This window comes from Ovis canadensis, chromosome 2 (genome assembly GCF_042477335.2).
Source record: "Ovis canadensis isolate MfBH-ARS-UI-01 breed Bighorn chromosome 2, ARS-UI_OviCan_v2, whole genome shotgun sequence".
NCBI lineage: Eukaryota > Metazoa > Chordata > Mammalia > Artiodactyla > Bovidae > Ovis > Ovis canadensis.
Genome location: NC_091246.1, coordinates 204,579,032 through 204,596,277, shown reverse-complemented (window position 1 = coordinate 204,596,277; position 17,246 = coordinate 204,579,032). Strand labels below are relative to the sequence as shown.

Sequence of the window (17,246 nt, the reverse complement as noted above, 5' to 3'; positions counted from 1 at the left end):
GCTATGAACTATTATTAAACCCATTTAATTGAAAATTAACTGGGACAGAGTATTGATTGAAAAGTGCTGATCAGAATGTTTCTGTAACTGGTATATACTGTTAGCTTGTACTTTGCCTCCAGCTTAGGTTTTTCACCCTCTCTACCTTAGTTTCATTGTGTTTAGGATGAAGGAATTCAGTTCAGAGTTTCTTTAGTTCTAAAATTATGTTAGTACTTTATAGAATAGATACATTTAAGCAAAACTGTTCTCTGTTTTACAAAGTAAATCCTGTTTTTCCATTGATTTCCATACTGAAATTTGGAGTACATTTTATACCAAATTTTCTCTAAAGTAGTTTAGTAACTTTGTGTTACAGTGTGACCCAGATTTACAGTGTCAGTATGATTATTTTGTTTGTGTATTTCTTTTTAATGAGTACCTACTATGCTACAAACATGTTAGATGCTTTAGCATCTTTTCTTATATTAGGACTGTTTAATAATTTATCAACACTTCTTGCTTTCAGGAATTTGTCTCCCAATTTGGGTGCTTTGCTCTCTATTCTGGTTTTTTTCCCTCGTATCCTAGGATTCTTCACTTTATATTTACATCTTTCAGAATTTAAGTTCCCTCATTTCTTTTTGTTGGATTATTTGTATTTTTTAGGACTAGGAGCTAATATGTCGCTTGGTTGGTTGATACTGCCATTTGATATATAGTAAAGTCTTGAGAAGAGTTGGTAGGCAGGCATTGTGGGCTAGATAATAGTGAATACTAATTTTAGTGGATTTGCCACAGTTATGCATCTCTCAGCCTAAAATCTGGATGAACAGTTTATCCCAAGAGAATCTGGCCCTGAGGGTGATGGTTTAAACATCCACACTATTCCAAATAAAAATGGCAATATTATATTGAGAAAAATCTTTGCCAAAGTGCAGATTTATCTATTTGGTTCATTGGAGGATCCCTTTTCTGTAATAAAATCCATGGATATATGGAGAATTTTAAAAAATCTTTTCAATTTTTGTCATAGAAGTTTTCAAACATATAAAAGTAGAATATGACTGTTACACAGCTTTAACAGTTATCAACACTCTGCCATTCTAATTTGATTTAATCCTTCCTCACTTTTTTTGACTGAAGCATTTTTAAAGCAAAATTCAGGTATTTTATCATTTTATACATACATATTTCAGTCTTTCTAACAGATAAGAATTTTACACGTTATTATAATATCATTATTTTATCCACCAGAAGTAATTACATATTCCTTAATGTCATTTGGTATCTAGCCCATGTTCAATTTTCCTTTGTTCATCTAAGTTTTAAGTTGGCTTATTTGAATCGGAATCTAAAAAGTACATGCATGGCATTTGATTCATAGATCTTATGTCTATTTTATAACAGTCCCCTCCTCTTTCCTCCCATGCCATGTATTTGTTTTGGGTTTAGTTGATTGTATTCTTGTGGTATCTTTTAACATGTTTCTATCCATTATGTTTTCTGTAAACTGGTAGGTAGGTAGATCTAGAATCTTGAATAATTTTTTTTTTGATGGGAGTGTTTTATAAGTAGAGCTGCATACTTACCACATCGAGTGACAAAAAAAATTAGTGCACTGATTTGTCAGTGAACTCAGGTCCTACTGGCATGATCCATTATAAAGTTCCTAGTCAGTCCTTCATCTAATGATTTTAGCAGCTGTTGAAGATGTCATTTTTTTTTTTACCATAGATAGATTTTTTTTTAGATCTATAAATTTTATGATCAAGTAGCATTTTCTTTTCTGTATACTTCAGGATTTAGCAAATCCTGAGTGACTTTTTCTCTGATTTTTAATACAAGCTTTAGAATTAGCTGAGGTAAGAGTGTTTACTAGATAACCTGAAGTTGTTCTTTTGATACCTTCTAGGTTTTAACAACACTGTCTTAGGGTTGGTTTGAATAACACTGTATTCAATCTGTTAGTGACTGAATCAGAATTCCCTAGACATCAAAGTAAGTAGTTTGGAATATTGGCAGTTTTCATAATAAAGGCTATCTTTGATATAGGCTCCTTTAGTAGCTGCGAAAACCGATCGTACAAATGAGTTGGATCGAGAGGTTGCTAGGTTTTCTTTGTCTAGGCCCATGTAGTTCTCTTCCCTTGCCTTGTTTTGTAATGTCATGTTTTTGTACTGGAAAGCACAGATAACTGATAAAGAAGTCAGACAAGTATTTTGTCAGCAGTGGAGAGTAGAGAAGTACCACATTGTTCTTGTTTTCTTTCAACTTCCTTTTCTATATTCTTGAAAAATATCTTAAAATTTTATTTAAACTCCATGAGGGCAGAGACTCAATCTGCTTGATTCATCATTTTTGTTGAGGGCTTAGCATAATTCCTTGGCTCTGGATTAGGTTTTATAAATACTAGTAGAATGAAAGGGTTGATACTTTTATTGCCCTGTCTATATACTAAGGGATACTAAGGAAAAAGTTGTGCTGTCTCAGCAGTGTTTCTTATTCTCTTATGCCCTGGTAGGAGTTTAGTATTGTTAGATCTTGGAGCACTGCTCTTACTACTTCATTAAAAGTTGAAGTGACAATCTTTGGTCATAGTGCTTTTAAATAACTGAAGCTGAATATGTAATATTGTTAAAATACCACAACCATCTCTGCAGTATTCCCAATCTGCACTAATAAAGTAACAACTAAGCTTTAGTCTTAAACTCTTGGAATTGTGTTTCAATCCAAGCACAGTCTCAGTTGCATAAAAGTTATCTGTCTTGTAATCAAATGAGAACTCAGATGATAAACTAAAAAGCTCTATTAGATTATTGTTTTTAATTACTTGGCTTGACTCTGGCTTTTTTCCCCCCTCTTTGTATGAAAGTCCACTTGTAGTTCATTCTTGTTTTTTTGTTAAAATGTAGGTTACTTTCTTTGTAATTTCTGTCTAATTAAAATGTGGACATTGCTGAACTCTAAATGTTTGTTCAGAAATTAGACTTGCTTAGCAATATGCTGTGTAAAGATTACCCATCATTTCATCTCTCGTATTGCTGCTCCAGGTTACTTGCTTATCTGTCTGTGTTAGCTTTGGACTTCTTTGCCTACCATTGACCTGTTTGACTTTTGAGACCATTTTGAATACATTCCTGAATAGCAAGTTATTATTTTATGTTTCATTATGCCTACTGACCCTGTATCATAAACAGTGAAATGATTATTTTATATAATTATTTTCTATAATATTGTGTTGTGTTTGTGTTATTAATCAATAGGATACAAATAGTTGGATTTTTGGCTGCATAAACAGCACATCCATGTGGTAAGTGTTTTAAACAAAAGGCCTTTTGATGTTCATTTTCTTAACATAAGATATACTCAAATTATACTTTCAGAATTGCTTCAAATATACTTATTGTCATTTTGCTACCATACTGAATTATAATGTTGATTTTAAAATTAAAAATAAAATTAACGTACTAGTAATTTTTGCAAACATTGGTAATTGGTTGCTGGGAAAAACTACTTTCTGTGCCCAAAAGGACTATGTGGATAAAGGTATCGTGTTAGACTTATCAGGCTTGACTTCATTAGAAGTGTCTCCGATAGGTCCATAGATGTTTTCTTATTGTTCTGATGTTTATTTATAATTTATAATACTTTAATATATTTGTCCTTTAATTATATTTTCATATGTATTTCTAAGCCGGCAAGGGGTTGATTTATCATGGAAAGCTGAACTGCTGCCAACAATTAAGGTAAATTATGGCTTTAGAATGTTAATATCCAGATGAAAAAAATATTTGAACATATAGGCATATACAGTATGTTATTTGATTAAATTCATCTAGGTAATAAATTTTGAGATTTGCTAATGTACATTTTAGAAATATTTTCTCTAGAAATACACTTAATATATTGAGAATAGCATGTGTTTTGTTTTTGTTTTTTTTAGCTTTCATAGATGAAAACAAGTCACCATTCCTAAATAAAATTAAATCTATATGTTATAGGATCATAACAAGAGATAGATAAATTTTAAGATTTAATTTGAGAGTTTGTTTAGAATGGTCTGTCTTAAAATACTAAGTTGAGTATACTCAGAATTTGTTTTGGGAAGTAAGCATCACAAAAAGACACAAAACAGATTTCAATTTCACTATTATCTGTGGCTAAGCCCTTCAGTAACTATCTCCTTTTATCTGAGGTTCCATAGAATTTATTTAATAATTGCTAGTGATTTCCTTAAGCAGTTGTGGCAGGTCAGCAGTCTTTACAAAAGGTTAATTTGCATACTCAACAAAATCTGTTGTTGAAAAATAGAACAGTTCTAAAATTTGATATTAGAAAAGGTCTGTTCTAATTTCCACATTGTATTTATTACACTGATAATCATGTGCCAGAATTGGTAGGTTTAGTCTTCAAATAAATCTATACTTTAAAATATATTGTCATAATGAATACTGTATTCATACAGTTGAATGTGAAGTCCTCTGGTTGGTCTTGGTCATCTCCCAACTCCAGTTGTTTGTCCTCGTGAATGTTTGTTTATCTGTATATATAGTCAAGTCTGTACTATACCAAGGAGAGGAATGATGACAGAGTGAATAACTGCAAGTCACTTACACTTGACTTTGGAATGATTGCAGTGATTTATTTTCTGTCGCTTTGGTCAATCTTACTTTGTGCATATTTATTCGTGTGGCTTTGTTTTGATGTGACAAGTAACTGATTTCACTCACAAGAACATTTTTAAGGTCTCTCACTAGTTCTATCCTAACTGTCTTCTCAGGAGCAAAACAAAAACAAAAGTAATAGGACGTACTTCCTAACAAATCATTCATAAGGTATATTAAATATTTCCTTCAATTTTCAGTTTGGATATCCTCTTCAGCCTATAATTTAAGAGTTGTACGTGCTAAGTTGCGTTAGTCATGTCCGACTCCCTGCAACCCTATGGACTGTAGCCCACCAGGCTCCTCTGTCCATGGGATTTTCCAGGCAAGGATACTGGAGTGGGTTGCCATTCCCTTGAGGGATCTTCCCAACTCAGAGATCGAACCCATGTCTCCTTTGGCTCCTGCATAGCAGACTGAGCTACTGTGGAAGCCCAACTTAAGAGTTAGAAAGAAATAAATGATGACCCAGAGGGATGGTATGGGAAGGGGGCTTGGAGGGGGGTTCAGGATGGGGAACACGTGTACACCCGTGGCGGGTTCATGCTGATGTATGGCAAAACCAATACAATATTGTAAAGTAATTAGCCTCCAATTAAAATAAATAAATTTATATTTAAAAAAAGAAATGATTAAAAACCTGATAAAGTGTTATTTTGTTACTATTTTTTTTAAGTTAACTCTTAAATCATAATATTTTTATATTATTTTTTAGTCTCAAAGATTAAACAATGTATTTACCTAGTTTTAGTCCCCTGTGTTATTTTTTTCTAAATGTAAGAAACAGCTGGCTGAGCAGTAGGAGAGCAAGTTCTTCTCGCTGCTTACTTTTTATAGAGGATGCTATAAGAAAGTGCTGGGCGGCATTAAAAGCCCACTAGATTTGAGGAGAAAAGTGGAAGAGAGAAGTTAGAAAGGAAGGATTATAATCTTCTTCTATCTTAGTTATTCTCAGTTGAAGATGATTGTAATTATTAAATACAAGTAAACTTTTCCATTATAATGAAAGTCAAAATTACATGTATACATTTGTGTGTGTTAGCCATTTATAAAAAACACAAAGTTACTTTGACATGAAGTTGAAAGACCGAAGTAAAATAATTTTGTGAGTTCTATTCTTATTTGTATCTTCTCAATAAGGGTAATGTCACATGAGAATCATACCATTTTGAGCACCTCTGCTGACTGAATTGTTAGCAAATAGATGGAATCCTCTAGCAAAGCAGTTTAGTGCCTTCAGAGCACCAATCATATGGAGCTTTTCTGTCATGGTACAGTGAAGAAGTTTCTAAAAACACACAAACCAGCGCACACCAACAATTTCGCAAACCCAAATGGACGTATTGCTAAAAACAAAACAATTACCTTTGGAAAGAAATCTAAGTTATATGAGAAAAGTTGCCTTGTCACTCTTTTGCCTAAATTAAATGTAGCACCACAGCTTTGCCCCACACACAGCAGCAGAACTTGAAGGGTTTCTGACATCCAAACACTGGTATTTGATTTTTTATGTGTGTTGCCTTACCATTAAGGTAAATTTTATTTTTAAAACACTGAAAAATTTTCAAACTTTGTATTAACCTTACCTGTCAATGTAGCAATTTCATAAATAGTATCTTGCCAAATTCCTACTGATTTTATAACTATATAGGAGCTTAACTTTATAAGTAAATGTACTTTGACACTCTGATATCTTTTTAAAGTATTCTGATCTGAAAAATTGAAAGATTGAAGGCAGGAGGAGAAGGGGACGACAGGATGAGATGGTTGGATGGCATCATGGACTCAGTGGACATGAGTCTGAGTAAACTCCAGGAGTTGGTGATGTACCGGGAGGCCTGTCATGCTGCAGTCCATGAGGTCACAAAGAGTCAGACACGACTGAGCAACTGAACTGACTGACTGACCTGAAAAAAAAAATTCTTGAGACAAAAAATTTTTCTTGAGAGTAACGAAAGCTCTCAGAGTGGATAGCTACACAGATAACCGTGGTTCTTTCTAATTAATTTATCTTTCATATTGCCTACCATTTATCTGGTTGGTTTCAGTTGCCTGGAGCTTTGGCTTGTGTGGTCCTTTCGTGTGTGTGTCTGTGTGTGTGCACATGCTCTGGCTTCCCAGGTGGCACTGTGGTAAAGAATCTGCCTGCCAGTGCAAGAGATTGGGTTTGATCCCTGGGTCGGAAGATCCCCTGGAGTAGTAAATGGCAACCTACTTTAGTGTTCTTGCCTGGAAAATTCCATGGACAGAGGAGTCTGGCGGGCTATAGTCCCTGGGGTTGCAAAGAGTTGGACATGACTGAGCACGCAAGCACACCTGTGTGTGTGTTCAGTTGCTAAGTTGTGTCTGACTCTTGGCGATTGTAGCTTGCCTGGCTCCTCTGTCCATGGAATTTTCCAGGCAAGAATACTGGAGTGGGTTGCCGTTTCCTACTCCTGAGAATCTTCCTGACCCAGGGATTTAACTACATCTCCTGCATCTGACAGACAAATTCTTTACCACTGCACCACCTGGGAAGCCCCTGTCACCTTTTAATTTATATTAGAATATGTAAGTCAGCTATAGAGACTTTCCTTAGTAAGCTGAGATGCAGCCCGTGAGTTTAATAAACACTCCCAGGTGAATCTTGTCAGGTTGTTTGAGGACCACTCGTGATAGTGTGCTTCAGGTTCTCACTCCAGATTGCCCACAAGGGTGCTCCTGAAGAAGAGTGGAGAATGTTAAGTGCAGAAATTTCTTAATGCATAAGATTGTTGCAACATATAACTTACTCCCATTTCCCACATCTGTTGTCCTGACATCTGTTGTCAGGAAAAAAAACCAAAACTTGGAAACTATGTTTGGTGGCCTAGCTTTTCATTAAATAGACCAGTCTCCTATCTAGTCATTCCTCAAACTATAGACTGTAAGATATGGCCTTAGCTTTGAGAACAGAAAAGATGCTCATTTGGTGACGTGTGTTGTTAGACTTGCATAGTTCATTCATGTCACTTACTGAATAAGTTCCGGGGATGATGTTCATACATCATTAGCCAGCAACTGTTTATTACGTGGGCTAGATCAGAATCATTTCAGATTAAGTTGCAATTGTTCTGTCATATTGAGCATCCATTCAACTATTGAGTGCTCTTTGTCATATACCACCAAAATCAATGTAGAAATCATACTGTAGTATTATACAAAACAAGTAGACAAATTATAAGAAATCACATATGAAAATAATTTTGTAAAATAATTAAATTTAGTGTTACATTTCATTTGTTGTACTTGAAGCGATATAGTTCAGGGAGTATTTTTGGCAGTCCATATTAACATAATTATTAGAAATTTGATATTCAGCAGGTTCATTGACCTGAAAATGTAAACATGGGCATTTTATGAAGTACTGAACATAATGTTTGAAGTCAGTTTTTTTGTAACATACTGAATAAGATATGGGTTTGTAGTTTATCTTTTAACATGCTTTAAGCTCTGTATATCCTAAATAAAATCAGCTTTTTTTTTCATCTTTTTTTAGTTTCTGACGTTAAGACTTCAAGACTATCCATCTTTGTCTCATCTTGTTGTTTATGTACCATCTATTCATGGAAGTAAGGTAACAAGCAAGAGTCTGTTATCAGAATGTTTCTGGGATACTTATGCTTAATATTTAAGTAATTTTGTGATACATTCTTCAGCATAGCACTTATCTAAAACATCTAAAATAGTGGCTGGAGTGGTGATCCACCTACGACTGTTTAAATCATTGGGATCATCTACTCTGACTTGAACTAAGCAGAATAAATCCAAGTCTCTTTGTTTCAAGTGGGAATTATTCCTACTTTATCAGTCTTTCAAAATATGTTAATTATTGAATACCCTTTTATGTGCAAAAACTCTGTGCCAGGAATCATAGGAGGCACACAAAAGAGGAGGACATGAACCATGTTCTCAAAAAGCTTACCTACTGTTTGTTGGTGAAGTGAAGTGAAGTGAAGTTGCTCAGTCGTGTCCGACTCTTTGCAAACCCATGAACTGTAGCCTACCAGGCTCCTCAGTCCATGGAATTTTCCAGACAAGAATACTGGAGTGGGTTGCCATTTCCTTCTCCAGGGGATCTTCCCAACCCAGGGATCTAACCCTGGTCTTCCACATTGTAGGCAGATGCTTTACCATCTGAGCCACTGTTTGTTGGTAGAGGGATAGAAATATATTTGATAGGCAGGGGAAGGGTGAAAATGAAAGAGGTACCCAAAAATGTATAATACAAATCAGCGTATTGGAAATCCTTGAAAAGCATTAAAAGGGGAGATATTGCTGACTGATGAAATCAGAAAAGACGTTAGTTTCAGGTGATATTTAAAATTACCTTAAAGGATAGTTGTGTTTATAGATAGATTGAGTATTCCAGACCTGGGCTATCTACTTTGGGAGCCATTAGCACGTGTGACTATTTAAATTTAAATCAGTTAAACTTAAATAAAAGTAAAAATTCAGATCCTTAGTTGTGTTAGCCATATTCCAGATGCTCAATAGTAACATTATTGCAGAAAGTTATAATGAACAACACCTTTGAGACATAAATAGTAAAATCAGAACATGGAAGGTGTAGGGTATGTTTGGAAAATAGTGAATAAGTAAATAGTTTTAAAAGGAGAGCTACCATGGATAGAAGAAAAGTAGTGGAAGAAAAGTCTGGAAAAGTAGCTCATGGCCATATTGTGGAAGTCCTTCATTGGGAGATTCAGAAGCCAGAAGGGAACCAAAAGATTGTTCACCGTGGTAGTAATGGATCAGAGCTGTTTGTTTTGGACAGTGAATATATTTTTTGTATAGGATGGATTAGAAACAAGGCAGACCAGGCACCTGTTAAGGGGTTTTGCATGCTTGTAATCGTGCAGTGGGAGCAGAAATGAAAGGATAGTAATTTCTGAGAGAAGTAGGCAGGGAAAGAAGGTGGAGGTAAAAGACGTTTGCCACATTTTACCCAACAAACTTATCCTTCAACATCTAACCTAAGTATGCCCTGTTTTTCTTTGCTAGATTACTCCAATAACCTCTTACTTAGTCCCATATTTTGTTCATAAGTTCTTTGAGGAATATTTTACACTGAATTATAATTTATGTCTTTATTGCCATACCATGTTGAGAGTAAGGACTACATGGGTTTTACTCTGCATCCTAAACCTTTAGTGAAGTGAAATCTTTAGTGACCACCACACATACATTCAAAATGTTTCTTGAATAAAAAAGTTAATGAGATTTGGGGCCAAAATCACTAGAAATATTTAAAGGAAAAAAGAAAAGAGGATGTAGTTAGGAGTCATCTCAAAGATTGAGTCTCACGAGTACCTTGTAATGGATTCATTGTTTTGTTTTGCTTAGCTCAAGTGAGAGGTAATTCAACATCTTCAGTACTAAAAGCTCTCTTTAAGGGTTTTTCTTTCAGGTAAGTTGGTTTTGAATGAATTTAACATCTTCCCAAACAAGGCCTTCTCTGGTTATTCCAAGAAATTAATGAGCCTTTCTCAAATAGCCAGTCTTAACAGCCTGATAAATACTTAGTGGACACTCTTTGGAAAGTAACACTGCTGACTCTAGTTGTTGCACACTCAGTCTCACAAGGATAGTAACTTAGGTCTTTCGTGATTTCTATGTGTCTGTTACAACCCATCACCAGAAGGATACATATATTTAAATAGGCAGTTTAAAAACTTTTTGAGTCAACTGATTGTCTTAATATAGTTTTCCGAATGTAAATATGGAATTACCTGCATTTTTTAACTACAGAAAACAAAATTAACCCCATTAGAAATTTACTTACCTGTATATTTCAGAGACAGACTCATGAATTCTTTCTTGGATAAAGGTTTATACCATAAAGAAATGGCCAATTTTTTAAAGTAATAATAAAATTTGTATTATTTTATTTACCTGTTAAAGTGATTAAAAATTTCTCACTATCTCAGGCAGTGTCTCAGCTAAAAACATCTATAAAAATATAATGAATAATTGTGCTCAATAAATGATTTCTCTAATCTTATAACGGCTGTTTTCTATAATGGAAATATCTGATGGTATTCTTTGCCTCCTAATTAAAGAGGGAAAAATAAAAGCAGCGCCCCTTAGTAAATTTTTTTTCTTTTGTTTCCCTATGTGTGTGCATTCTGATAGCATCTTCCCTCATCTGTTTTTCACTTTTGAAAACAATCAAAATTCCACCCAAACAAAATAACACAACTTAAAATACAGTCCAAGGTATAGTTACTAGAAAAGCCTAAGATAGACCCCACTGGCTTTTTACTTAACTGTGCATTGCAAACTACTTGCTAGCTACAGTTAGGCATCAGATTAATTTCTTCCTCAGCTCGTATAGATTAGAGTCATTTAGTTGGATTGTGGAAACAATTTTAATGAAACTGTTCTGTTATAGACAGCTGAGAATGAAGATCCTTACGCCACTGTGGAAATGTTATTAGACAAGAAATGTCATTATGGAAATTGCAGTGATGGAGATGTCACATTTTAGGTTACTTTTTTTTGAGATAGCATTTCTTTTTCTTTGTACCCAGTGAACCTCTTTACTATAATCACTGTTTAGCCTCATGTAAGATTAGACATAATCTTACATGAATAGCATTAAGCATCTATAAATGAATGGCAGTATGTCTCCAAAAGCCTTTTGTAGTCCAATTAGACTGTAGAAACATAATAAATATGGATATTTTTAAAAGATGGAACAAAATCACATTTTATTTTGACTGAAAGTATTCAGGGATATATTATCTAAATTCCTAATTAATCTTGAATTAACTTTTGCTCTTAATGTTTTTATCCATCGTTTATGGTCCCTCTTCTACAAACACCTAAGACTAACTACAAGAAAACTGTGCTGTACATCTGCTTTTATAGATATGACCCTCTAATAATTTATTAAGATTTTTCACCAAATTTTTTTAGCTTAGCATATCTCCTTGAGGAATTCATGCCCCTTAAATATAGCTTGAGAGTTGGACTATAATAGACAGTAGAATACCTTCTTCAAAACTGAAGTTTATAGATTTTTATTTTCTACTCAAATATCAAATGAAGATATTTTACTATAAATTTAATTCTATTTTTTCCTAATAAATCAATGTTTTATATTCCAGTTTGTTGTAGATTGTGAATTCTTTAAAAAAGAGACAAGATCCATACAGCTTCCTGTAACTCATCTTTTTTCCTTTGGTAAGTACTTTGATTTTGGAAATTTTTTTCTTTCTTTCTTTTTTTTTTTTTTTTCAGTTTTTGGCTTCACTGGCTCTTCATTGCTGCATGGAATTTTCTCTAGTTGCAACGCATGGGTTTCCCATTGTGGTGGCGTCTTTGTTGTGGAGTGTGTGCTCTAGGTGTGCGGTCTTCAGTAGTTGTGGCTCATGGGCTCTAGAGCATAGACCCAATAGTTGTAGTACATGGGCTTAGTTCCTCTGAGGCATGTAGGATCTTCCTGGATCAGGATCAAACGTGTCTCCTGCATTGGCAGGGAGATTCTTTACCACTGAGCCAACAGGGAAGCTGGATTTTGGAACCCTTAAGAATTGTTTTTCTTTTTGAGAGAGTGTTGATTTATTTTGCCAGTTAGTTATAATAATACAGAACCTTGTAACATTTTTTGTGTGTATTTCTAGTATAGTTCTTAGAATAACCATATGATGTGACTCAGTGGTTTGATTCTTATTTAGATCATCTGCCCATCTTTTTTTTTTTTTTTATTGAGCAGCAGAGCTGTTTGTATATTTTGGAGATTAATCCTTTGTTTTGCTTTGTTGGCAGACATTTTTATCCCATTCTGGGGGTTATCTTTTCATTTTGTTTATGGCTTCCTTTGCTGTGCAAAAGCTTTTAAGTTTAATTACCCATTTGTTTATTTTTGTTTTCATTTTCATTACTCTAGGAGGTAGATTAAAAATCTTGCTGCAGTTTATGTCAAAGAGTGTTCTGCCTATGGTTTTCTCTATGAGTTTTATAGTGTCCAGCCTTACTTTTAGGTCTTTAATCCAGTTTGAGATTTTTTTGCATATGATGTTAGAGAGTGTTCTGATTTCATTCTTTTACATGTATCAATATCGGCCAATTTTTCCAGAATAAATTATTGAAGAGATTGTCTTTTCTCCATTGAATAATCTTGCCTCCTTTTTCACAGATTAAGTGACTGTCGGAGTGTGAGTTTATCTCTGCACTTTCTGTCATGTTCCATTGATCTATTTTTCTGTTTTTGTGCTGGAACCATACTGTTTTGATTACTGTAATGTGTAGTATAGTCTGAGGTCAGGAAGCCTGATTCTTCCAGCTTCTCAAGATTGCTTTGGCTATTTGTGGTCATCTGTGTTTCTACACATATTGTAAAATTTTTTGTTCTATTTCTGAGTAAAATACCATTTGTAATTGATAGGGATTGCATTGAATCTGTAGATTGCTTTGAGTAGTATAGTCATTTTCACAGTATTGATTCTTTTGATCCAAGAACATGCTGTATCTCTCCATCTGTTTGTGCTGTCTTTGATTTCTTTCATTGGTATCTTGTAGTTTTCTGAGTACAGGTCTTTAAGTTCTGTAGATAGGTTTATTCCTAAGTATTATATTCTTTTGTTGTGATGGTAAATGGGATCTTAGAGGAAATGCTTTCAGTTCTTCATATTTTGCTGTGGGTTTGTCATACATGGCCTTTATAGGTTGAGGTATGTTCCCTCTGTGTCCACTTTCTGGAGAGTTTTTACTATAAATAGATTTTGAATTTTGTCAAAAGCTTTTTCTGTGTCTGTTGAGATTATCATATGGTTTTTATTCTTCAGTTTGTTAGTATGGTGTACCACATTGATTAATTCATATATATTGAAATGATCCATTGGTGGTTATTTAGTAGCATACTGTTTAGCCTCCATGTGTTTGTATTTCGTTTTTATAGTTGTTTTTTTTTTCCTGTATTCTAATCACATAGCATTGTGGTCAGAAAAGATACTTGATATGATTTCAGTTTTCTTAAATTTACTGAGGCTTGATTTGTGACCAAGACGTGATCCACCCTGGAGAATGTCCCATGAGCACTTGAGAAGAAAGGGTATTCTGTTACTTTTGAATGAAACATTTTTACACATCAACTAAGTCTGTCTGGTCTAATATGTCATTTAATGCTTGTGTTTCCTTGTAATTTCCTGTCTGGCCATTGGTGATGTTGTTCATCAGCTGCTCATTTGTGTCCAACTCTTTGCAGTCCCATGGATTGCAGCATGCCAGGCTTCCCTTGTCCTTCATCATCTCCTGGAGCTTGCTCAAACTCAAGTCCATTGAGTTGGTGATGCTATCCAACCGTCTCATCCTCTGTCGTCCCCTTCTCCTGCCTTCAATCTTTCCCAGCATCAGGGTCTTTTCTAAGGAGTCAGTTCTTTGCATCAGGTGGCCAAAGTATTAGAATTTCAGCCTCAGCATCAGTCCTTCCAACGAATATTCAGGATTGAGTTCCTTTAAGATGGACTGGGTGGATCTCCTTGCAGTCCAAGGGACTCTCAAGAGTCTTCTCCAACACCACAGTTCAAAAGTCCATTGGTGTAAGTGGCTGTTAAAGACCCCCCACTATTATTGTGTTACTGTCGATTTCCTCTTTTATGGCTGTTAGCGTTTGCCTTAGGTAGTGAGATGCTCCTATGAGCATGGATAAATATTTACAATTGTTATGTCTTCTTCTTGGATAGATCTCTTGATCATTATGTAGTATCCTTCCTTGTCTCTTCTAACAGTCTGTCTGTGTTGGGCCTATCAACATTTTAATAATAAAGATGTTCTTTCTAAAATCTTTAGGGTGTGACTCAGACTAAAAAAGTTTTTAAGTTAAGTACAATGTTTAGCTTCTGATTTCTTTTTTTGCCATAGTGAAAAGCAAAATTTTAAATTATTTCTTACCTCTTGTTAGAATTTGTAAAACATGCAAAAGATAGTCCATCTTTCTTGTAAAGAAGGTTAGTACAGTGAATGGTATTTCAAATTAGAGCAAGTAAAGTGTGAAGGACACTTCATATCTAATAGTTTTTCTCCTATTGTTCATTTTGAGTTGCCTTAAATTCAGTACTGTATTTTAAAATACTGGTTACAGCAGGTACTCATTAAAATGGTTTGTAGTTGAATGTCTAAGCAGTGTGTCTTCAAAGTGATTTATTAATCCCAAATTGATGGTACACCTTCTATTTAAGAAATTTGTTTACATGTTGATCAAATTTTCTTACATCTGTTTTCCTAAATTCAATTATTGATCCTGTATAATAGTTATGAGAATGCAACATTATGAAAAAACTGGTTATGTGTTTTAGCTGGTGCTAAATGTGCCTGACAGAATCTTAACATCATATAGTATTTATTTTTTGATTATTAGAATTTTAGTGATATACTTGGTAATTATTTCAAGCCTTTTCTGTCTGTTGCACAGTGGTGGTTTGTCCTATTGTTTTCTCTTTTCAAAGAAGCATCTGAACACTTGTATTTGCATATTCTTATCCAAAGGCATTCACATCTAAGTGGGTGTAATTTTTTAAATTGATTAAGATGTTCTTAAAAAATAGAGAAAATAGCTACCAAGAAAGCATACCTTTTTGAAATTGGAAATCTGTAGTGATTTTTTAAAACAACTAAATGTTATTGAAAGTCTTTAAAAAAAACTAAAAATAGAGCTACCATATGGCCCAGCAATCTCGCTCCTGAGCACACACCCTGTTGTTCAGTCGCACAGTCGTGTCTAACTCTTTGCAACCCCAGGGACTGCAGCACGCCAGGCCTTGCTGTCCCTCACCATCCCCCGGAGTTTGCCCAAGTTCATGTCCACTTGCGTTGGTGATAACACCCAGACAGCTTATCTTCTGACACCCTCTTCTTCTGCCCTCAATCTTTCCCAGCATCAGGGACTTTGCCAGTGAGTTGGCTGTCATATCAAGTGACCAAAATACTGGAGCTTCAGCTTCAGCATCAGTCCTTCCAGTGAGTATTCAGGGTTTATTTCCTTTAAGATTGACTGATTTGATCTCCTTGCTGTCCAGGGGGTTCTCAGGAGTCTTCTCCAGCACCACAGTTTGAAGGCATCACACTGCCTTCTTCATGGTCCAGCTCTTATAACTGTATGTAACCACTGGGAAGACCATAGCCTTGACTATATGGACCTTTATCGGCAGAGTGATGTCTCTGCTTTTCCACACAACTGTCTAGGTTTGTAATAGCTTTCCTGTCAAGAAGCAATCATCTTCTGATTTCATGGCTGCAGTCACCATCTGTAGTGATTTTAGAGCCCAAGAAGAGGAAATCTGTCACTGCTGCCACCTTTTCTACTTCTGTTTGCCATGAAGCAATGGAGCCAGATACCATGATCTTAGTTTTTTTAATATTTAGTTTTAAGCTGACTCTTTTTCACTCTCCTTCACATTCATCAAGAGGCTCTTTAGCTCCTCTGCTTTCTGCCATTTGAGTCATATTATCTTTATATCTGAGGTTGTTGATGTTTCTCTCACATATTTTGATTCTAGCTTGTAACTTATCCAGCCTGGCATTTCTCATGTTATGCTCAGCATATAGATTAAATAAACAAGATGACAACAAACAGCCCTGTCATATTCCTTTCTCGATCTTGAACCAATCAGTTGTTCCATACAGGATTCTAACTGTTACATCTTGACCCATATACAGATTTCTCAAGAGACAGGTAAGGTGGTCTGGTATTCCCATCTCTTTAAGAGCTTTCCTCAATTTTTTATGACCCACACAGTCAAAGGCTTTGGCATAGTTGATGAAATGGAGGTAGATGTTTTTCTGGAATTCACTTGCTTTCTCTATGATCCAGTGAATGTTGGCAATTTGATTTCTGATTCCTCTACCTTTTCTAAACCCAGTTTGGACATCTGAAAGTTCTTAGTTCATGTAATGCTGGAGGGTAGCATGCAAGATTTTAAGCATGACCTGTTACCATGGGAGATATACCTTGAGAAAACCATAATTCAGAGAGGCGCATGTACTGCTGTGTTCATTGCAGCACTGTTTACAACAGCCAGGACATGGGAACAGCCTAAATGCCCATCGGCAGATAAGTGGATAAAAAGTCTACAAATGGTAAATGCTGGAGAGGGTGTGGAGAAAAGGAAACCCTCTTGTCCTGTTGGTGGGAATGTAAATTGATACCACCACTATGGAAGACAGTATGGAGATTCTGTAAAAAACTAGGAATAAAAGCACCATATGACCCAATAGTCCCACTCCTAGGCATATATCCTGAGAAAACCAAAACTGAAAAAAACATTTGTACCCCAGTATTCTGGAGAAGGCAATGGCAACCCACTCCAGTACTCTTGCCTGGAATATCCCATGGCGGAAGAGGCTGGTAGTCTGCAGTCCATGGGGTCACTAAGAGTCAGGCACGACTGGGTGACTTTACTTTCACTTTTCACTTTCATGCATTGGAGAAGGAAATGACAACCCACTCCAGTATTCTTGCCTGGAGAATCCCAGGGACGGGGGAGCCTGGTGGGCTGCCGTCTATGGGGTTGCACAGAGTCGGACACGACTGAAGCAATTTAGCAGCAGCAGCAGCAACCCCAGTGTTCATTGTAGCAC

The 17,246-nt window shown here is 35.4% G+C and overlaps 1 protein-coding gene across 1 annotated transcript in view; it reads left to right on the top strand.

Moving 5' to 3' along the window:
• PGAP1 (post-GPI attachment to proteins inositol deacylase 1) overlaps positions 1 to 17,246 on the top strand; it is a 71,177-nt gene that overhangs the window by 33,179 nt on the left and 20,752 nt on the right. The window contains exons 11-14 of the mRNA XM_069577910.1: positions 3,246 to 3,292; positions 3,677 to 3,728; positions 8,164 to 8,241; positions 11,777 to 11,852. Of these exons, the coding sequence (XP_069434011.1) occupies positions 3,246 to 3,292; positions 3,677 to 3,728; positions 8,164 to 8,241; positions 11,777 to 11,852 (253 nt within the window). The remainder of the gene's footprint in view (positions 1 to 3,245; positions 3,293 to 3,676; positions 3,729 to 8,163; positions 8,242 to 11,776; positions 11,853 to 17,246) is intronic.